This window comes from Lepidochelys olivacea (assembly GCF_965140295.1).
Source record: "Lepidochelys olivacea isolate rLepOli2 genome assembly, chromosome: 21".
In the NCBI taxonomy this organism is placed as follows: domain Eukaryota; kingdom Metazoa; phylum Chordata; order Testudines; family Cheloniidae; genus Lepidochelys; species Lepidochelys olivacea.
Window position 1 is genome coordinate 6369486 of NC_140431.1, and position 22089 is coordinate 6391574.

The 22089-nt window shown below is 49.8% G+C and overlaps 1 protein-coding gene across 4 annotated transcripts in view; it reads left to right on the plus strand.

Moving 5' to 3' along the window:
- SLC41A1 (solute carrier family 41 member 1) overlaps nt 1–22089 on the plus strand; it is a 37675-nt gene that overhangs the window by 9315 nt on the left and 6271 nt on the right. For all 4 annotated transcript variants that reach the window (XR_014709204.1, XM_084611467.1, XM_084611465.1 and 1 more), the window contains 7 exons: nt 12252–12359; nt 18247–18318; nt 18627–18771; nt 18854–19000; nt 19647–19794; nt 20873–20952; nt 21859–21993. Coding sequence is in view for 3 of the 4 variants with exons in the window: in XM_084611467.1 (XP_084467593.1) it covers nt 12252–12359; nt 18247–18318; nt 18627–18771; nt 18854–19000; nt 19647–19794; nt 20873–20952; nt 21859–21993 (835 nt within the window). In the remaining variant the exon portion in view is untranslated. The remainder of the gene's footprint in view (nt 1–12251; nt 12360–18246; nt 18319–18626; nt 18772–18853; nt 19001–19646; nt 19795–20872; nt 20953–21858; nt 21994–22089) is intronic.

The window sequence follows — 22089 nt, forward strand, 5'->3', positions numbered from 1 at the left end:
TGCTTTTGATGTACACAGCATGACTGGCTGTAGTCCGGTGAGAGCATCTCCGAAGCCCGTTGTTCCAGAGGTTGAGGTACTACCGTAATTGGCATGAGGGAGGGTATGTAGCTGGTGGCCCTAGATGTGGCATGGCCAGTATGTTGTATAATAGGAGAAATACATAAGAACTAACCCGCTCTTTGGTGGAGCATCGAGTTTGGGAGCTGGTGGATCACGATCTGCCCATGTGGCTTATAACATGATCTAAGCACAGCTTGACTCTGCCAGTGGGGATTGAGCTGAAGAGGGGGTGTGAAGGAGAGAGGGAAGGAGCTAGGATGGGCATCTCATGTTTACTCTCTTTGATCATTGTCCAGCCCATAGAAAGTTATGTCAGATATGGAATGGGGCCATGGTCCCTGCACATGCCTGTAATTCACGAGGAGAACCGTACATGACATGAAATCTCCTTGTCACCTGCATTTTGCGCACACATACCCTGATTTTTGGGGTCAAATGACTCAAAGTGAAGTGGTGTTGGAACAATTGTGTTTTTCCAGGTTGCAGGTGGCACCAAGTATTTACTGGCAACCAGGGCCTGACTTCTGGGTTTGGTTTGTAGAGGGTGGGGCCCAGTCCCTGGACCTAACACTCCAGGGGTGGCATGGGGACGGAAGGCAGAATATGCCAAGTGTCTTTACTAAGGTGCTCTCTGGCCTTGTGTCCTCCCCAGGGTGCTTCACCCCTTCCTTTCAAGGGATCACTAAACATCATGCTGCTGGAGTCTCCTCTGAATGAGGAGACCCTGCTCCTGCTTAGAACTGTGCTGCTCTGAAACACCCAAATATGGTTACCCAAAACACACGACGGAGTTTTAGATGCAGCTGTTGTCCTTGAAGTAACAGCACTTTTGCACAGGCCTGGGTCATCTCTTGTTCAGCAAGACTGTTGCAAAAGCTCCACTTGGCAGGTGGGTGACTGTTGATGGCATGTGCTAGCTCTTGAACTTTACAAGTATAGTCCGTGACCTTAAAGTGCGGCTACCGTTGGAAGTTTGTGTGACTTGAAAATTTAAAAAAGTTTGATGTGGTTCCATATTTATTTTCAAGGGGTGGAAATTCAGTCTCCAGGCACTCCTACTTTCCTAACTGCTAGGGCTGCAAATACATCCTGTGGTCTGACCATGAAGCAATTTATCCTTTGTGTCTTCTATGACTGATCACCCATAATACTCTCTGCTGTGGAGCTTAACTGACAGTGTAGCATGTGAAGTGGAAAGAGTCCACGTCTCACTCTCATGTATTTTTAGCCCTTGTTACTACCAAGAATTTAAAAGCTTGACTTGGTAAAACTTTCAAAGCACCTTACTTCCAAAGGTGCTTTTCAAAATGAGACTTTATTTTCAATGAAAGTTAATGGGATTTAAGAACATAAGTCTCACTGACTTTCATTTAAAGTTGGGTTCTGAAGTGCCTAAGTCATGTTTGAAAAGGGATTTAGCTTCTTGTGCTTCTGAAAGTTTTACTCCAAGTTCAGTGTTTAATTTGTAATGAAAGAGGTGCCAGGGCTCAAGCAATTATTTTGCATTCAGAATTGATGCAGGAAGCCCAGCGGTGCCGGGGCTATGAACTGCCAAGCCCTGGCACAGATCAAGTACTGCCCAAATTTCAAGTCAGTAGATGTGTCAGCAGACAGCTGAGACTGCCAGGATTTGTTAGGTCTTTCTGTTGACTGTCTGATTCCCCTCTTCAGCCTTAGAAACACTTTCTCCTCATGCTGTTGACAGGGGCTGTCAAGGTTCCTCCCCCACTCTGAACTCTAGGGTACAGATGTGGGGACCTGCATGAAAAACCTCCTAAGCTTATCTTTACCAGCTTAGGTCAAAACTTCCCCAAGGTAACAAATATTACCCCCGTTATCCTTGGAATGGCCGCTACCACCACCAAACTAATACTGGTTACTGGGGAAGAGCTGTTTGGACGCGTCCTTCCCCCCAAAATACTTCACAAAACCTTGCACCCCACTTCCTGGACAAGGTTTGGTAAAAAGCCTCACCAATTTGCATAGGTGACCACAGACCCAGACCCTTGGATCTTAAGAACAATGAACAATCCTCCCAACACTTGCACCCCCCCTTTCCTGGGAAATGTTGGATAAAAAGCCTCACCAATTTACATAGGTGACCACAAACCCAAACCCTTGGATCTGAGAACAATGAAAAAGCATTCAGTGTTTTACAAGAAGACTTTTAATAAAAAAATAGAAGTAAATAGAAATAAAGAAATCCCCCCTGTAAAATCAGGATGGTAGATATCTTACAGGGTAATTAGATTCAAAAACATAGAGAACCCCTCTAGGCAAAACCTTAAGTTACAAAAAAGATACACAGACAGAAATAGTTATTCTATTCAGCACAATTCTTTTCTCAGCCATTTAAAGAAATCATAATCTAACACATACCTAGCTAGATTACTTACTAAAAGTTCTAAGACTCCATTCCTGTTCTGTCCCTGGCCAAGACGACTACAGACAGACACACAAACCCTTTGTTTCTCTCCCTCCTCCCAGCTTTTGAAAGTATCTTGTCTCCTCATTGGTCATTTTGGTCAGGTGCCAGCGAGGTTACCTTTAGCTTCTTAACCCTTTACAGGTGAGAGGAGCTTTCCCCTGGCCAGGAGGGATTTCAAAGGGGTTTACCCTTCCCTTTATATTTATGACACGCCCCCCAAATCTCAGCTAGGGTGAAACACTGGCTGGGATTTCTTCCTGGAGCTCTAGGAAAACAGAGTTAATAAGACACATGCATCTCTAAATATACTACCAAGTACATAAAGACTAACAATATTTTCCACATCTCAAGGATGATTTTAACCAGTTGATTCTGGGAAACTTTCACGGGAGAGTGCATCAGCCACTTTGTTAGAAGCTCCTGAGATGTGTTGGATGTCGAAATCAAAATCTTGGAGAGCTAAACTCCACCGAAGAAGTTTTCTGTTAGTTTCTTTGACGGTGTGAAGCCACTTTAGTGCAGCATGGTCGGTTTGCAGGTGGAAACGCCGTCCCCAAACATATGGGCGTAGCTTTTCCAGAGCGTAGACAATGGCATAACATTCTTTTTCAGTGACTGACCAGTTGCTTTCCCTCTCAGACAGTTTTTTGCTGAGAAACACTACAGGGTGGAATTCTTGATCAGGTCCTTTCTGCATTAAAACTGCTCCCACACCACGCTCGGATGCATCTGTGGTTACTAGGAACGGTTTGTCAAAGTCTGGGGCCCTTAGTACAGGGTCAGACATGAGTGTCGCTTTAAGCTTGTTAAAGGCCTTCTGACACTTTCCGGTCCACTGAACAGCATTTGGCTGTTTCTTTTTGGTTAGGTCTGTCAGTGGGGCAGCGATTTGGCTGTAGTGCGGTACAAATCGTCTGTAATAACCGGCCAAGCCTAAGAAGGATTGAACCTGTTTCTTTGACTTTGGGACAGGCCACTTTTGGATAGCATCCACTTTGGCCTGTAGGGGGCTGATAGTTCCTTGACCCACCTGGTGTCCAAGGTAAGTCACTCTGTTTAGGCCTATTTGACACTTCTTAGCCTTAACAGTTAGTCCTGCCTCCCTTATGCGCTCAAGGACTTTTTGTAGATGTTCCAGGTGGTCTGCCCAGGAATCCGAAAATATGGCCACATCGTCAAGGTAGGCGACTGCATATTCTCCTAATCCCGCTAGGAGACCATCTACAAGTCTTTGGAAAGTGGCGGGTGCATTTCGCAGCCCGAAAGGGAGTACATTAAATTCATACAGCCCGAGATGTGTGATGAAGGCTGACCTTTCCTTGGCAGATTCATCTAGCGGTACCTGCCAGTACCCCTTGGTTAAGTCCAAGGTAGAGATGAACTGGGCCCTTCCCAGTTTCTCTAATAGTTCATCTGTGCGTGGCATGGGATAGTTGTCTGGGCGAGTTACAGCATTTAGCTTACGGTAGTCCACGCAAAAACGTATTTCCCCATCTGGTTTGGGAACTAGAACCACTGGAGATGCCCATGCACTTTCAGAGGGGCGGATTACACCCATCTGTAACATATCCTGGATCTCCCGTTCTATAGCAGTTTTAGCTTGAGGAGACACCCGGTAAGGTTGGACCCTAATTGGGTGAGCATTACCTGTGTCAATGGAGTGGTATGCCCGTTCAGTCAGTCCTGGGGTGGCTGAGAACGTTGGCGCGTAGCTAGTGCACAGCTCCTGGATCTGCTGTCGCTGCATACGCCCAAGGGTCATGGAGAGGTTCACCTCTTCCACACCACCAGCACATTTCCCTTCGTAGTAGACACCTTCAGGCCACTCAGCGTCGTCTCCTCCCTGGGCTGTAAACTGACAAACTTTTAATTCTTTGGAATAAAAGGGCTTTAGAGAATTAATATGATACACCTTAGGCTTTCGGTTGGAGGTGGGGAATGCTATGAGATAATTAACAGCTCCCAGGCGCTCCTGGACCACGAATGGCCCTTCCCACGATGCTTCCATTTTATGGGCCTGGAGCGCCTTTAAGACCATGACCTGGTCTCCTACTTTGAAGGAACGCTCTCTGGCATGTTTATCATACCAGGCTTTTTGCTCTTTTTGAGCATCCTGTAAGTTTTCTCTAGCAAGGGCTAAAGAAGTTCGGAGGGTGTTTTGTAGGTTGGTTACAAAGTCCAGAATGTTAGTTCCTGGAGAAGGTGTAAATCCCTCCCATTGCTGCTTCACCAACTGCAATGGCCCCTTAACCTCACGGCCATATACAAGTTCAAATGGGGAAAACCCTAAACTGGGATGTGGTACAGCTCTGTAGGCAAAGAGCAACTGCTGCAATACTAGGTCCCAATCATTGGAGTGCTCATTTACGAATTTACGTATCATGGCCCCCAAAGTTCCATTAAACTTCTCCACCATGCCATTTGTTTGATGATGGTAAGGAGTGGCAACCAAGTGATTTACCCCATGAGCTTCCCAAAGGTTTTTCATAGTTCCTGCCAGGAAATTAGTCCCTGCATCTGTGAGGATGTCGGAGGGCAAACCTACCCTGGCAAAAATGTCTGCTAGTGCCTGGCACACACTTTTAGCCCTGGTGTTGCTTAGAGCTACTGCTTCCGGCCATCGGGTGGCAAAATCCATGAAAGTCAGTATGTACTGCTTTCCTCTGGGTGTCTTTTTCGGAAAAGGACCCAGAATATCCACAGCTACTCGCTGAAATGGAACTTCAATGATGGGGAGTGGCTGGAGAGGAGCTTTGACCTGGTCTTGGGGTTTTCCCACTCTTTGGCACACCTCACAAGACTGGACATAGGTAGAAACATCCTTGCCCATTCCCTCCCAGTGGAATGACCCCCCCAAACGGTCTTTGGTCCTGTTCACCCCAGCATGGCCACTAGGGTGATCATGGGCTAAGCTCAAGAGCTTGGCCCGGTATTTAGTTGGAACTACCAACTGTCTCTGAGGATGCCAGTCTTCCTGGTGTCCCCCAGAAAGAGTTTCCTTGTATAAAAGTCCTCTTTCTACAACAAACCTGGATCGATTAGAAGAGCTGAGAGGCGGTGGGTTGCTCCGTGCCGCCGTCCAAGCTCTCTGGAGGCTTTCATCTGCTTCCTGTTCGGTCTGGAACTGTTCCCTTGATGCTGGAGACATCAGTTCCTCATGGGATTGTGGACCTAGGCTTGGTCCCTCTGGAAGCGATATAGGGGATGGAGCTGTTTCTGTTGACTGTGAACCGCTCTCCGCTGGTGCACTATGTTGGGATTCAGGCTCCGGCTGAGCCTCTTGTGTAGGGTTATCAGCTGCTGCCAGTTCAGGTTCGGTGGGGCCCTCTGGTGTTGAGGTTGCAAGTACTGGATTCAGTGCTGACACGGGGTCTGGTGTTGGTTGTTCGGCTGGTTCCGGTTCTGGGACTGGTTCCGTCTGGGTCTCTGGGACTGGATCCACTACTGCTGTTGCAGACATTGGCCTGGGGTCCAGGTCCATCACCTCTGACTGGGTCCTGATAGAAGTTTCCAGAACAGAGCTAGGCCTCACGGCTTGTTTAGCCTGGTTGCGGGTGACCATTCCCACCCTCTTGGCCTGCTTCACATGATTGGCCAAGTCTTCCCCCAACAGCATGGGGATGGGATAATCATCATAGACTGCAAAAGTCCACATTCCTGACCAGCCCTTGTACTGGACAGGCAACTTGGCTGTAGGCAAATTGAAAGAGTTGGACTTGAAGGGTTGAATCGTCACTTGGATCTCTGGGTTGATTAAATTGGGGTCCACTAAGGAAGCATGGATAGCTGACACTTGTGCTCCGGTGTCCCTCCACGCGGTGACCTTCTTCCCACCCACACTCACAGTTTCCCTCCGCTCCAAGGGTATCTGGGAGGTATCTGGGCCTGTGGACCTCTGGTGTGATTCCGGTGCAATGAACTGTAATCTGTTGGGGTTCTTGGGGCAGTTGGCCTTTACATGCCCCAGCTTGTTACACTTAAAACATCGTCCAGCTGACGGGTCACTGGGGCGAGGAGGGTTGCTGGAGAATGGGGTGGTGGGACGATAAGGGGTCTGGAGGGTTCTTTGGGAGGTAGGTGGGGCTTTGGGCGGCCCCCGGTAATAGGGTGTGGTCTGGGGTGGTCCCTTCTGGTCTCCGCTCCAACTGCGACCAGTTTTCTTCTTCTCTGCCACCTCCACCCATCTGGCTCCAATCTCTCCTGCCTCAATTACAGTTTTGGGTTTCCCATCTAGGATGTATCTTTCTATTTCCTCAGGAACACCCTCTAAGAATTGTTCCATTTGCATTAGGAAGGGCAAATTTACTGGAGATTCAACACTTGCTCCTGATATCCAGGCATCCCAATGTTTTACAATGTGGTAGGCATGTCGGGTAAATGACATGTCTGGTTTCCACCTTAGGGCTCTGAACCTCCGACGAGACTGCTCGGGTGTTATCCCCATTCTGACTCTCGCCTTGGATTTAAACAGTTCATACTTGTTCATGTGTTCTTTAGGCATTTCAGCTGCCACCTCAGCTAAGGGTCCACTGAGCTGCGGCCTCAGCTCTACCATGTATTGGTCAGTAGAGATGTTGTACCCAAGGCAGGCCCTTTCGAAGTTTTCTAAGAAGGCCTCAGTATCATCACCTGCCTTGTAGGTGGGGAACTTTCTGGGATGGGAAGTGGTACCTGGAGAAGGATTGCTAGGGTTTGTTGGTATATTCTGCTGGGCCTTTATCCTCTCCATCTCCTCCACATGCTTCCTCTCTTTTTCCTTCTCCTCCTCCTTCAGCCGCATGAGTTCTATCTGTCTTTCATGTTCCCTTTGTTTTTCCTCAGCCTGAAATTTGGCTAATTCCAGCTGTAGTCGAGCTGAGGATTTGCCCATTCTAACCTCTCTGTTTTTAACTAACTTTACACCCGAGGTTCAGAAATAAACAAACAAAACTTGGCTGTAAAATTTTGCTGTGCTGGAATAGAATACCTATTCTCTGATAGTGATTGTCAGCCTACAGAAAAAGACAATTCCCTTGTCTCTGCTCTGGGCCCAAATTAAAGCAAAAAACCTCCAACTACTTGGAAAACTGCTTACCCAGCCCAAAGAAAAAAAAAAATTCTTTTCAAACCTGTGCTCCTTGTAAAACAAAAAAAAAATCAAAATCCTAAAAAAACCCTGCCACTTTTGTCTCCAGGCAAATGGGTAGAGCACACACCCCCTATTTACTTTTAGGAAGAAAAGAAAAAAAAACCTCTGGGTTGGAAGACTGTGAATTTCCCTGCAGGAGTTAAGTACCCTGCCTCTAGGCAAAGAAAACCTGCAATTCACAAGATAATCCCCTTTTGTCTCTGCTTGGCCACAAAGCAGAGAGAAACCAAGCTGCTTTCAGTTTCAAAGCTGCCTTCTGGACTTCCTAAAAATTCCTTTTTAAAATCTGTATTTCTAGTTCAAAAAATCTCAACTGGATCTCAAAATGATTTCAGGTTAATCCCACCACTGTGCCACCATGTCAGGGTTCCTCCCCCACTCTGAACTCTAGGGTACAGATGTGGGGACCTGCATGAAAAACCTCCTAAGCTTATCTTTACCAGCTTAGGTCAAAACTTCCCCAAGGTAACAAATATTACCCCCGTTATCCTTGGAATGGCCGCTACCACCACCAAACTAATACTGGTTACTGGGGAAGAGCTGTTTGGACGCGTCCTTCCCCCCAAAATACTTCACAAAACCTTGCACCCCACTTCCTGGACAAGGTTTGGTAAAAAGCCTCACCAATTTGCATAGGTGACCACAGACCCAGACCCTTGGATCTTAAGAACAATGAACAATCCTCCCAACACTTGCACCCCCCCTTTCCTGGGAAATGTTGGATAAAAAGCCTCACCAATTTACATAGGTGACCACAAACCCAAACCCTTGGATCTGAGAACAATGAAAAAGCATTCAGTGTTTTACAAGAAGACTTTTAATAAAAAAATAGAAGTAAATAGAAATAAAGAAATCCCCCCTGTAAAATCAGGATGGTAGATATCTTACAGGGTAATTAGATTCAAAAACATAGAGAACCCCTCTAGGCAAAACCTTAAGTTACAAAAAAGATACACAGACAGAAATAGTTATTCTATTCAGCACAATTCTTTTCTCAGCCATTTAAAGAAATCATAATCTAACACATACCTAGCTAGATTACTTACTAAAAGTTCTAAGACTCCATTCCTGTTCTGTCCCTGGCCAAGACGACTACAGACAGACACACAAACCCTTTGTTTCTCTCCCTCCTCCCAGCTTTTGAAAGTATCTTGTCTCCTCATTGGTCATTTTGGTCAGGTGCCAGCGAGGTTACCTTTAGCTTCTTAACCCTTTACAGGTGAGAGGAGCTTTCCCCTGGCCAGGAGGGATTTCAAAGGGGTTTACCCTTCCCTTTATATTTATGACAGGGGCGAGAGGGAATTTGAATGACTCTGTCAATGGCATGGGTCTCTGCTGAAGTTCTGTGCACAATAGCACTTAAGTGGGGGCGGGGGAGTTGATTTATCCCCTAAAGGCCTGTTCATTGGGCACGCTCCACTGCTGTGAGCTTTGTGCCCCATAGGAGGCATTGGGGCTGATATAAATATGCCTGTATGTTGGGCTTATGTAACATCTTATAAGAAGAAAGTTGGCAGGAGCCCATGGGTCCTGCCCTCTGCAGCAAGCAAGCTGCTGATGCAGGTGAAAAGTCTTGTTTTCCCTCCTTGGAAGTGGCTCCCCCCCCCCCGCCCCTTCTAGGAACATTCCTGGCTTGGCACAGTGTCTGCCCTGCTGAGGGAACGTGCTGTAGCAGGTTCTGGTTACAAGTTACAGCCGCTCTCTTGGCACTAGCATACTGTGCAGACTTTTAAAGGTCAATGTACAATGGCGATATATGTGGTCAAGAGAGGGGGAGGGCTGGAGGTTCCTTTTGCTGCCGCCTGGACCTCCCGCTGTCGTGTCCCTTGTGGCAAAGGCAGGGCTCTTGTATAATTAATACGAAGGGGCTGCTGGATACAGACTGACCCTGTGGCCCTCCCTTGTTCTCTAGCTCCCAGGCTAATACTTGCTCTGCCTACTGTTTCCACATGTCCTGGCTTGGACTTGGTCGATGGGGGAGATTTTTAAAAGCCCTGGAGCTCTCCCAGAGCAAAAGTCCCCTTGGCCACACTGAGCCCCAGATGAAATAATAAATAGCTGAGCTCATTTTCCAAAGTGCTTGATGTGGGAGGCCAAGCGTGACTACTTGACCTTGTTGCCTCTCTAAAGATCCTTTTGTCAGAGTGTGAAGTGCCCAGATGTCTCGGTGTATCCATAGACTTATTTTTTAAGCCCAGAAGGGACCCTTCAGATGATCTAGTCTGACCTGAGTAACACAGACCATGGAACTTTGCCCAATGAGTCCTCCTCCTGGTCCAACTTGTGATTGAACAAGAGCATGTCATCTTCCCTGAGCAGCCCCACTGACTCCAGTCACTGCAGTGCTGAGAACCTGGTGGAGAACCTGTCCTCCCTGACTCCTGTTGTCCCAGCACTGAAGGTAGAGGACACAAAAATTGGAAAAATAAACAAGGTGATTGAAATCCTTCCCCGCGGGAAGGGGTTACTAATGCAGGTAAAGAGCTGTCTATTTGCAGTAAGTTTTAAGTGTGCAGGGCTCCTTGTAATAGACGAGAGCACACATCTGGCCAGCTGTTGGGATCTCTGCCAATCTAGAGCTGCACCAACGGCAGTGCAGCTGTGGGAGATCTAAACAGCCCGTCGTAGTCAAGGCCTTAGTGGATATCATGAGAGCAGCAGGAGCCGTAGTTGCAAATACGTTAATTGTGGGAACATCTGGTGGCAGCCTTTCTAGAGAGCACGGTCATCCTGGTGCCGTTGCACCTGTCTGAGTCTTGCCCAGCCTTTGCTGTTACTAATTTGTGTTACCATAGCACCCGGAAGCCCTAGCTATGGACCAGGACCCCCCTGTGCTAGGTTCTGTACAAACAGAACACAAAAACACTTCTTGCCCCCAAAGAACTTACAGTCCAGGTATTAGACTTGAGACAACAGGTAGATACAGCTTGATGGGGGAGTGCCAGGACACAATGAAACGGCCTTCCATTCAGACTCGGTTTTGACCCGTGCCCCCGTCTTTTGAGATACCAGCGTGTGCCACCATGGGAAGGGAAAAGCGTCCTGTCTGTGTCCCCACCATCCTGTCAGGAGAGAGGCAACTCATGGTGTTCTCTGTAGTGTTGCCTAAGGGAAGCTGCATAAGGTACGTATTGTTGGGAAGGCAGATGGGCCTTTCTCAAAGAGACTGAGACACCACCATCGCCATGCAGATCTATTCCGATGGTGCTTAGCTCCCCTTGCGGGCAGGCAGGAACTGAGCAATAGAGGGGGCAAAAAAGCCTTTTGCTCAGCGCTTATGAAAGTAAAGCATCGACCCCTTGTGGTTTTTCCAGGCCTTCTGTTTTTCAGCTGTGGTCTGGGTGGTTTGTTTCCCATCCTGCCTTAGGAAGCCAGCTGCTCTGCTGTTGGTCTCTTTACCCTGCAATTACTCTTCATCTCTTTCCTGAACAGTCCAGTGTTTAGCTCTGTCTTGAGCACAAGGAAACCGACTTGGCTGTGGGGGCGGAGTAGGCAGCAGCATGTCTCCTAGCAGTGCAGGTTCCAGAGCGAGCAAGGGCGGACTCCCTCCCTTAGCGGGATAAATCAGTCTGTCCTGCTCCGGCAGAAGCCAAGAGCATGTGATGCTGTCTTTTTCTGGGGTTGGCGGAGGAGGAAGGCAGTGGAAATTTTGGCAGCATGACGTCTGTGTTTGCACCCCATACGCGGAGGGGATGGTCTTGTGGGTCGGGCACTGGACTGGGACCGAGACCTGGGTTCAATTCCTGGCTCTGCCAAACACTTCAAGTGACTGTCCAACACTGGATCTGTCTGTGCCTCGGTTTCCATGTTTGTAAAGTGTCTTGTCTGTTTAGACCGTGAGCTTTCCAGGGCAGGGACCCTCTCTTACGAGGTGTATATATATGCAGCCCCTCGCATAATGGGGCTGTGATCTCTGCTGGGCCTGCAGAGGCTACTGTCAAGCAAATGAAACATCAGAATAACGCTGCAACGTCCCAGGGAAGGTTTGTTCTAGTTTTGTGTATTCACGGGCCACACGGAGTCAAAATGTCCAACTGTGAAAATAATGAAATTCACTTCCAAATGAACATGTAGCACAGGTAGGTGATAACTGTGTAATATGTCTGCATCCGTTCATAAGAGCAGGGCCTGTTGGTGTCAGTAGATAGACGCTTGATCAACAATAAAACAGGCTCCTACCATTGACAAAAAGAGGCACAGTGTTTGGATCCTGCCCCTGCCTTTCATGCTCCAGTAGGAGGTGGAGGATGACTCCAGTCATTGCTCTAGGAAAACAGCGGCCTTCCAACATTTGGATGCACTTTGTAAAGAGCTTGGCTGTCCCGTGGTCTCGAAACAGGGAAGGAATGGAGCCACGGCTGGGGGTAGAGCCAAAGTATTTGGGGTTGGGGAATTACAGTTATGACCAGTTCCGTGTTTCACTTGCCACAGATGTACTTCTGAAGGAAGGAGAGCTAGAAATTAAGCTCCTCTACAGTCTGGCTGGTATTGTATTGTAGTGTCTGGTAACTCCAGTTATGGAGCAGGAACCCATTTGCGTTAGGTGCTGTCCAAACAGAACAAAAAGGCGGGGGGGGAGAGAGCGAGAGAGAGCAAATATGAATGAATACATAAACACTTTTTGTCTTGCAGCACTGGGACGTTTTCAAATATGTGACTGAAGTGTTTATCCTGGTTCCTGCATTGCTGGGACTGAAGGGGAACCTAGAGATGACACTGGCATCTCGTCTTTCTACAGCTGTGAGTATCTAGGACGGGATGGGGAGGGATGTTCCATGTCTGCTTGTGTTTGTCTATGGAGAGGAGGGGTAAAAGAGAGCTGTTGTGGGGAAGGCCTGCCATGTAGCCCCTGCCCGTGGACTCCTTTGCGCCTTCCACTGACTTTGTGGTGGCTTAAATCACTGATGGATTTGCCTAGATATAGACACTTCATTTTGCAGTTGCTCTGAACTGTATCATTGTGGGCTTGCCAGTCTCAAAGGCTCCACCAGTTTCCCCTCTCTATCCCAGGCTGCACCAGCTCTCCCCTGGCCAATGCCACTGCCAGTCCATTCATTTGGTTTGCCCTCCGAGGTCAGGACTCGCTGTGCTTCTCAGTGAGTTTTCAGTATTACACAGTAGCGAGTGTTCCTGAAATCCGGATAAATGTTACCCTTCCTCTTCGTGATTCCATCCAGTCAGAGCAGTCGAGACGTTTCCTGTCTGCCCCCGCCCCGTCCCTTCTCTTCCCCCTCTCTCTCTGTCCCTGAACTATCTTCATGGGTGTCCTGTGTCCAGGACGCCCGCTCACACAGCTATTGCACCTGCCCTGGTTCGATTAGCAGCGTACTGAGTCATGAGAGAGAACCACCCCTTTTTGGGGTGAGTGGGTGGAAGAGAAGAACCTGTTTTTAAGCATCTCCCATAAGCAGGGGGACTTCAGGATCAAGTCAGATAAGCAGTCGGCAAAAGAGGTGCCTGTCACAGTTCATGGCAACTACACCTGTATTTCCCCTCAATGGTCCAGCAAGGGCACACACAGGCTGTTGCCATGTGTGGATGGAGACACACGTCTCTCCCTTCTGACTGGGGTATCTTCAGGCTGAAGGGTTGTAAGCAGATCCCAGCACAGAGACTAATAACAGAGTAACTGACACAGTTAGGCTACTACCCAGCTCTTTCCATGCACTTATTTATTTTTAGGGTAAAAACATTACAAAGAGAACCTATTAAAAACAATAAAAGAACCTACACGCATGGTAATAAGCTTCCCAGGGATCACCCCACCTCTCTAATGGCCTCTCTAATACCTCCTATGAAGCCTATTTCACACACATTGTCACAAATGTTTTTTTTTTTAAGTTCCTTACATTTCCCCAGGGTTTACATTAGTCAGTCTCCTGGAAAAGTTACATGCAGTCCTAAAATGATACATCAACAATTGCATGTTTAATATGATGGACCCTGAAGGTATTCAACTTAATTTGATAGGGCATGTCCAGCATATTGCGGGAAATTGCCCTCGATCACCGTGGCCACTTTGTCAAGAGCCTGGCAATTCAGGAAGGGGTTTTGAATATGAGTCGAGCAGGAAGACTGTTTAAAGTCCTAACGCCTGGTGCACGGCTCTCCCCTGCCCTGAGTGCTGCTCTGCGCTGGATCCAGAAAAGGGGTGGGTGTGTTTTGCTGGGAGAGTTCTGATCTAGTTGAAGGGGATCTGATTTGTGCTTCAGGAAACTGATTACAGAAATGGCCCAAAAGCAGGCTGGGGAAAGCCTGTGTGTGGCAGAGGCTGCAGGGCTTTGAGAGAATCGTGCTGCAGGGGCCTGTCCAGTAGAATCCTGCAGAGAGCATTGGCATCCTAGCTGAAAACCTCTAGGAGTCAATAGAACGGCAAGATCGGGCACGGCCTCTGTGTGAGTGCAATGGCCAGATCCATAAAATAGTGAGCTTCCCAACTGAGATGGGGGCAGGCGCACCAGACAGCTCAGACCGGACTAGGCTAGGTGCCTGAATACCAAGCTAACGCAGTTAAAACCGAACTGCTTCTGGTCAGTGCTCGGGCACTACTATAGCGGTCTGTCCCTGTAGCCGAGCCACGCAGGAGGCCTGGAATCCTTTCCTGTTCGGGATTGGAAATTCTCCTCCCTTTCCGTAAAGCGCATTCCTCCAGGGTGTGACAACAGGTGACTGCTGAATGTTTCCATGCCTCACAGCACACCCCACAACGGGTCCGCAGCTGTGATTCTTAAAGCACAAAAGTACCAGCTGCCTGCAGCTCAACTCTTAATTCTCTCCACCCCCTGAATTAACACATTCAGCCCGGACCTGGTCTTCAGGGGACAGAGGCGCAGGAACCTGTGCTCAGAAATTGCTGACTCAGACTGCTAGCCAGGGAGGATTTTGGGACAATGCACGGGCAGGACTTCCTGGACACGGTCAGATTGGAGGGGAGCAGTGAGCACAGCTGGCAGAAAGCTTGGGGAGAGTTGCGTGTCTCTCTATCTCGGCCATGCCTCTTTAGTACCTCTGAGCCCTGAGCCAGGGGAATAATGCCAGCTGTGGTTCTGAGAGCGGCTCCCTCTCCTCTGCCTGCTGCCCAGCATGTGTCCTGCGGGGCCCTGCTCCGGTGCACAGTGAGGCTTGGGTTGCCATGTCACGCTGGCTCAGTGTTTTGGAGGCGTCTAGTTTGCAGAGAGGTGGGTTGCTTAGTCTCTAGCCCCTGCATCAGAATCGGGGCTCCCTGGCCAACATCAGGGTGGGGAGCGAGGAAGTGGCTCTATCTGGATTAGCTCTTGGTTCAGCTCTGCATGTACGGTGAAGCACAGAGGGCATCCTACCGCTACAATCCCCCAGCTGGTTACCGCTGACTTGAACAACTCCTCTTCCTCCTTGAATCCAGCCTCTGCAGCTCTTGGCCCTGGTTCCCTTGCTCCTGAGAAGCAAGCAGAGATCTGGCCGGGAAATGACATTGCCAACTACCAGCTGGCAGGCTGCGCCTGCTGCTGAGGCTGACAAGCCTCCTTGTCTCCAGCTGATGGTGGGAACAAGCTTTCCCCTCCTCATTGTGCCAGGTGGGAGCAGAAGCCAGCTGCAATTCTGCCAGAAGCAAAGGCTGAGTGGTGAAGCTAATGTCAGTGCAGGCCAGACTTTGTTTGCTCTTCCACTTCGGGAAACAAATCCCTTTGTTTCATCCTTATTGTTTGGAGCACGTAAGGGCTGTGAGGTCTCTTGGGGGGCTGGGCTGGGGTGGAGGAGCAAGCAGTTTCCTCGGTGGGATGGCTTGGCTCTGTCCAGCCAAGCACTAAGCTTGCACCCCCCCCCCCCGCATCGCTGGGATCAGAGCTTAGCTCTTCTGGGGCAAAGGCAGAGTGGCACCGCTTCCTCCATCCCCCTCCTTCCCAGCAGTGGTGCTGGCCCAGGGCTGGGGCCTTGGCGGGGAACCGAGACTGCCCATGCTGTGCAGAAAGTCACGGGAATGCCAAACTTTTCTATCTCCCTCTGTGTCCACAGCAGGGCCACAAGAGAACCAGGGCACAGAGAGAGCAATGACCTGGCCTATCTGCCTCCCGCTGATGCTCTGTGCCTGAGAGCAGCCCTGCCCGTGCCAGCTGGGTCTCCTTGTGCCGCCTGCTGACATGCCATGACCTTGATCTGACTAGTGTGGAGAAATTAGCTTGGCTTCTGGGCCATAAAGGGATCTGTTCTAGCTTGGTGTATGGTGCGGGGGGATGACACGCTGCCTTTTAAACTACTAAACTCCCTTCTGGCCTCCTCGGGGTCCACGTGTGATGGGATCTGATGACCCGTCTGGCTTGCTTTTTATTCCCCTCTTGCTCTGCTCCTTCCTAGGCATAAGAGACCACCTGTAGAGTGGCAGCGGAGAGCCCTTCTCAAAGGAATTGCTTGGGACAACATGATCACTGTGCTGGCTCTGCAGGACAGCAGCCTGGAATGGCTTCCACAGGCTGCACGTTCCTCATTAACGCTGCATTAAGGCTCCCCAGCCAGTTCCTTCACCATTAGGAAGCAAAACTTTCCTGTTAGGGGATTAAAATCTTGTTGCTACTGACTACAGCCAGGTTATGGTAATCCAGACCTGATGGTAGGAATTTAAGATCCAGCTTCATACTGAGCTAGAATACCTGTGGGGTATGTGCTGAATGTCCCTGGAGTTGTCTCTTTCTCCCCCTCTAACCCCGCTGAACTTGCCAGACTGCAGAAATTCCTGAGAATGCCCCTTAAACCCAGGCTCTCTTTGCGTCTGAAGACTTCTTTTCAGGCATAGATGCTCTTCCTTCCTGAAGAGAATGGTCCTGTATCCTTCTACCCATCTGCCTTGTGCCCTGTAACCTTGAGGCCTGGGGATAGAATTCAAATGAGACACAAGACTTCTTCGACACTGTAGGTCGAATGCCGCAAGAGGAGGGGTGTTACCCTGGAGTCACGGCCACATTCCAATGAGGGCAGCTGTTCTGTTTGACTTGGTTGGCCATGTTGTTTTTCTTCCCTTCCTGTCCTGAACAGTTTAGAGTTGCCGTGCTCCACCCCAGAAATGGCTGCACTTCAGTAGATGAAGTACTTTGTCAGAGCCTCTGCAGTTGCTGGCTTGGAAGGTGCTCTGGAAATGTACAAGAAGTGGCAGGGACTGGGCAGTTGGGAAAGCATGCTGATTTGAGCTGCTTGACCATGATTTCTCTCTGGCACAGAAACTGGAGGGGAGGAAACTGCCACCACATCCCTTCTACCTGTTAATGGCCTTGCTTGTGCTTTAGGGAATCCTTTCCACACTGTACTGCCGGATCTGCATAGGCTCATGGCTTGAAACGGGGCCTGGCAGTCAGGACACTGGGTTCTATTTCTGACACTCGGTCACTCTGTCCTTTGGCTTGTCGCTTCCCCTCTCTGTGCATCTGTTTCTGTTATGAGAGACAGACATGTCTCTACACCATCAGCACCGTGCGGGGCGGGCACACCATGCTCACCCTGATCTTCATAGTCACTGGGGGTGCTGTGATACCTAATGTCTCTACATCGCATAGAGACCTGCAAGGGACAGGATGGCAGGGCCTTCTGCAGTAACTCCGCTCCAATGTTGCAAAATAGCAAACTTGTCTGCTGCCAGATTAAAGCAACTTTCAGTCCGTTCTGTTTAAGCTGATTAGTGCTTAAACAGCCATGCTGGTGCCAAAAGAACCCCATATGCTGTGGCTGCTTCCCACCACTCACCAGGCTTCCACAGGGCATTAGCTTTGTTTACCTAACGTTGTTTAAAAGGAAAAACTCTCATTGCCATCACCCTGGCCTTCTTTATCAGAGCTTAGGGTCCAATGTGATAGCAGAGCTGGGGTACTGAGCCCTTTGGCCAGCTGCAGGAGCAGTGTGACCCAGATGGGTGTGAGCCAGAATTGGTCGTGAGACGTGGTATTAGGAGCTCCATTGGGAAAGCATCAGCAATGCCTCATTCCCCGTTCCAGCGTGTGTTAAAGGGGAAGGGAGAAGGTTCTGCCGCCATCCCAGATTCGCTAGCAAAGCCTTTGTAGACCCTGGTCTCCAGAGCACTTGGCAAACGCTGAATCTTTGCTCTTCCCTTGTGGCATACATGTTAACCCTGCTTCTGCAGCTAGGAGAATGGAGGCAATTAAGGGGGACTGGAGTGTGGCTCTGGGCTTAGAACTTGAGCATTCCTGCCACCCGGTCTTATGCTCAGGGCAGTAGACCAAGACAGCTCCTCCTTCACTGATCTGTCAGATGTTGGGTGCTGGATTCTTTTTTGTCTGCAAGAGTTGAGGACCTTGGGAACCCCGAAAGCAATAGAGGAAGCCATCTTGACTCTGCAGCTCATTCCCCCCTCAGCTGGAGATGGGAGGTGACTGGCCACCTTGCTAGTGTCCACATTCTGCTGCTCTGTTCCTGTCACGCGGGTGACACATGGGGCTGTTAGGAATGTTGCAGAATGGGGAGCCTTCACGAAAGGCAATGGAATGCTCATTTTTTTTTCTTCCCGAGCCACCATCCCAGAGGGCTTGTGTCTCGAATTGTTCTCCCCTGCTCCACGACAAATGTACCGCCACTGTGATCAAGTTCCCTGAGCACTAGCCATCTGAGAGGGGTTCAGTGTAACCGATACCATGGTCTCTTCCTACAGGCTAATATCGGGCACATGGACACACCCAAGGAGCTCTGGAGGATGATAATGGGGAACATGGCTCTGATTCAGGTAAACTGGGGGAAATGGAGGGGGGTGGGGGTGTGTGTGTGTGTGTGTGTGTGTGTGTGTGTGTGCCCAGCAGTGACACTGGAAGGAGAGTTTAAATACTGATGCTGAATGTCTGGTGGAAAAGCAAACGGTGACTTCTTGTGCCCTAATCAGTCCTCCCTAAAAGTCCCTTTTCTCTCCCGCCTTTCCCCGCAGGTAAATTGCAGTCTCTTCTTCCTCCCAACTAATCTAGGTGGGACTGGGACTGTGGTTTCTCTCTCTCTTCCCAACCCGTGTCTGGTTTAACCCCTAGTGTGTGCGTTTGCTAGGTTCAAGCTACAGTGGTGGGTTTCCTGGCTTCCATTGCTGCCGTGATATTTGGCTGGATCCCAGACGGGCACTTCAGCATTGGCCATGCCATCCTGCTCTGTGCCAGTAGTGTGGCCACCGCCTTCATAGCATCACTCGTGCTGGGTAAGCCTGAACCCTCGGCCGCGCTCGCTCCGCCTGAGCAGCGGTGCCCTTCGGCTCATGCCGTTTCTTCCTCTCGGCCTAGGAATGATCATGATTGGCGTCATCATTGGATCCAGAAAGATAGGGATCAACCCGGATAACGTGGCCACACCCATTGCCGCCAGCCTGGGGGACCTCATCACCTTGGCGCTGCTTTCGGGGATCAGCTGGGGCCTCTACATAGAGCTGGGTGAGATGTGAGAGATGCCTACCTGCTCTGCAGCATTTCCTTTGCGTCTTGCCCTCCATTCTAGTTGTGAGGGAGATCTACTTAATGCCTGACCTTGAGGCTGCCTCTCTAAGGCACATTCAGAGATGACTGGCGGGAAGGGAGAGAAATGTAAAGGATCTTCATAGACCACACAGGTGCGGAGAGGCTTGCGGGTGTGCTCTGGGTGCACCCTCCCAGTCAGATAAGCAAGGGGTGCTTTTTGGCAAGTGCCAGAAGCTAGAGCGTCATTGCCGTAAGGCTTGGGAGGGTCCCTAGTAGCAGAGCTGTGGCTGTCTCCTTGGTTGGGGCATGTCTTCAACTGCATTCCAAGGAGAGGGCAGGTGTGGCTGCTAGGTTTTGCCCAGCAGTGAAGGCTGGACAGGGTGAGAGGCTGGAAACGGGGCTTTTCCTAGAGGGCACGTCATCAGCAGCGGTCAGAGCTGATCCAGAGAAGGCAGCCTGGACAAGAGCGTACCTCCTGAAGGCAGGGTGGCCATATCTGGCTCTCGCAGACTCCCAGGGCCTGAGGTCAGAGGGGAAATGGGACAAGGTCTGCTGTCCAACACTGCTGGACCCCATGACATCCTGGTGGGAGGACTTGTTGACCTGTTGCCTCTCTTTTCAGAGGACAAAGCATACGTGAATCCTTTGGTGTGTGCCTTCTTCATAGCCCTGCTACCGCTCTGGATCATCATTGCCAAGAGGAATCCAGTAACCCGGGAGGTGCTGTACTCTGGGTGGGAGCCAGTCATCATTGCTATGGCTATTAGCAGGTAGGAAGGCATGAAATGACTGTTTTGCTCCAGCCCCACCAGAAAGGGACACCCTGGCTTCCCTTCAGGCGCTCGCCCAAGTGGTGCATGCTGGGCAGAAGAAACAGAGGTGGTGGAACTGAACCCCTTCAAATGTTAGAGTTCAGATCTACAGCCCAGGCCCCTCTCCAGTAACAGACCAACAATGGCACGTCCCTCCAGCAGAAGTGAGCTAATTCTGCTCCTAAACCTATGCAACTGTCAGAGGGTGGAACCGAGAGCACGATTTCACCCGCTGTATGTCAAACAGATTTTAATGTGCACCAAACAAGTATCCCCTAAAACAGGGTCCCCAAGTACCTGTCTGTTTGCTGTCATCTTAGCATCTAAGGGTCCCACCTGGGTTCAGGGCCCCCCCAGGCTGGGCATTCTACAAACCCATAGTGAGACAGTCCCTGTCTCAAAGAGTGGGGGGGAGGAAGTATTGTTATCCCTGTTCTACAGGTGGGGAACTGAGGGACAGTGACTTGCCCAGAATCACATAGAGAGTCTGTGGCACAGCCAGAAAATAAACCCAGACCTCCTGAGTCCCAGTCTAGTGCCTTCACCACAAGAGCCATCTTTGGAAAGTGACTGCCCCAGACACGTTCGTGACAAAGGCTCTTTCTACACCACATACACAAGGATTTACCGTCTCTGTTCCTGTTGGGGAATTTTATCTGACTGAAACTTACATACCAGCTGGTGTGACGTGTGCCAAAATGCAACTTGCATCATGAGAAAGCACCCCTGCCTGACTCTGCGGCTCCAGCCAAAACTGTCTTTTAATCTGACACATGAGTAACTCTTTTCCCTCGATGCTCTGATATTATGCACCAGCTTTAAGAGGCCCCAGTGTCCATGTGCATCTGCTGCTATGGTGTAAATGGGTAGAGATGGCTGTGAAGTGTGTACAGTTGCAGTAATCAGCCTCACAAACAGTGGGCACTGCTTCTCATGCCGAAATAAGTTTGACCCTTGGAATCACTTGGGAGTCTCTGGATCTTTTGAGTAGTGGTTTTCTCTTGGGCATCAACTCCTTCAATATCTTCCTTTGCAGTGTTGGAGGGTTAATATTGGACAAAACTGTGTCGGATCCAAACTTTGCGGGGATGGCCGTCTTTACGCCAGTGATTAATGGTGAGTTCCCTTCTGCTCTGCCAGTGAGCTTCTCGGCAGTCCCTGCCAGACAGTGGGTAGAATCTTCAAAAGTGCCCAAGGCCCATTTTCAAAAGTGACTTAGGAGCCTGCACATGTTGCTGCCAATGGGGTTTGGGCTCCTGGGCTTGAGATAGGGTGTTAGAGCAACTCAGCTGCTCTGTAGGGTGGTTGCTTCTCCTGGTGATAGATTAAGATGAGGGAAGCATCTCAAGTGATCTACCCTTGAGTTGATACTTCAGTGAAGATGCACCTATGGACGTAAGTGTCTTTGAATATTTTATCCAGTCTGCCCCTCCCTGTTCCTTGAGCTTGGGTCTGAAACATCTAGTGTCTTAGGCTCCTTTGCTAATAGAACTGTGGGGTCTGCTCATTATGTGTATGTTGCACACTTTTTAAAAAATGCTATGATCTCTTGCTCTTGTGGCAATGAGTTCCGCAGGTTATGCGCTGTGTTTCAAACAAAATTCTTAGCAGTTTTAAACTTACTGCAGTGACTGGCCCATTGTTTTTGTGCCCCTTGCACAGCACTTATGGCTCTACAATAATGCAGTTGCAGCAGGGGTCACAAAGGGAGGTCCTTTCTCTCTGGCTTTTTGCATCCGGCAAAAGTGGAGTGTGGGCCAGAAATACTGTCGGGGTGCTGACAGCTTGGTCTGTAACTGAGCCAGCTGCAGCTGCTTTCTGACAACGCAGCAAAAGAATTCTGCCTGTGAGGAGCAAGAGAGGACTCGTTCACCTGCTGGTCTGAATGTTCTGTAGGCATGAAAAGGGTTCAAGTTCAAAGGTCGATAGAGTGGCACTTGGCCCCAGAAGTCTCAAGTGCACCCGAGTTCTGCAGCGGGTGGGTTAGGTACTCGCTCTCACTGCTCCCCTTCTGGCCTGCAGGTGTCGGTGGCAACCTGGTGGCTGTCCAGGCTAGTCGCATCTCCACTTACCTCCACATGAGCGGAATGCCGGGCGAGAGCTCAGAGATGGCCCCGCGCAAATGCCCCACCCCCTGCAACACGTTCTTCAGCTCAGGTATCTGTTCCTTTTACCCAGCACCGTGCCCTGGGGCTTTCCGAGCTAGGGGATTTCCAGTTCACTTCACCAGCGTCATGAAATGGCTTGACGATT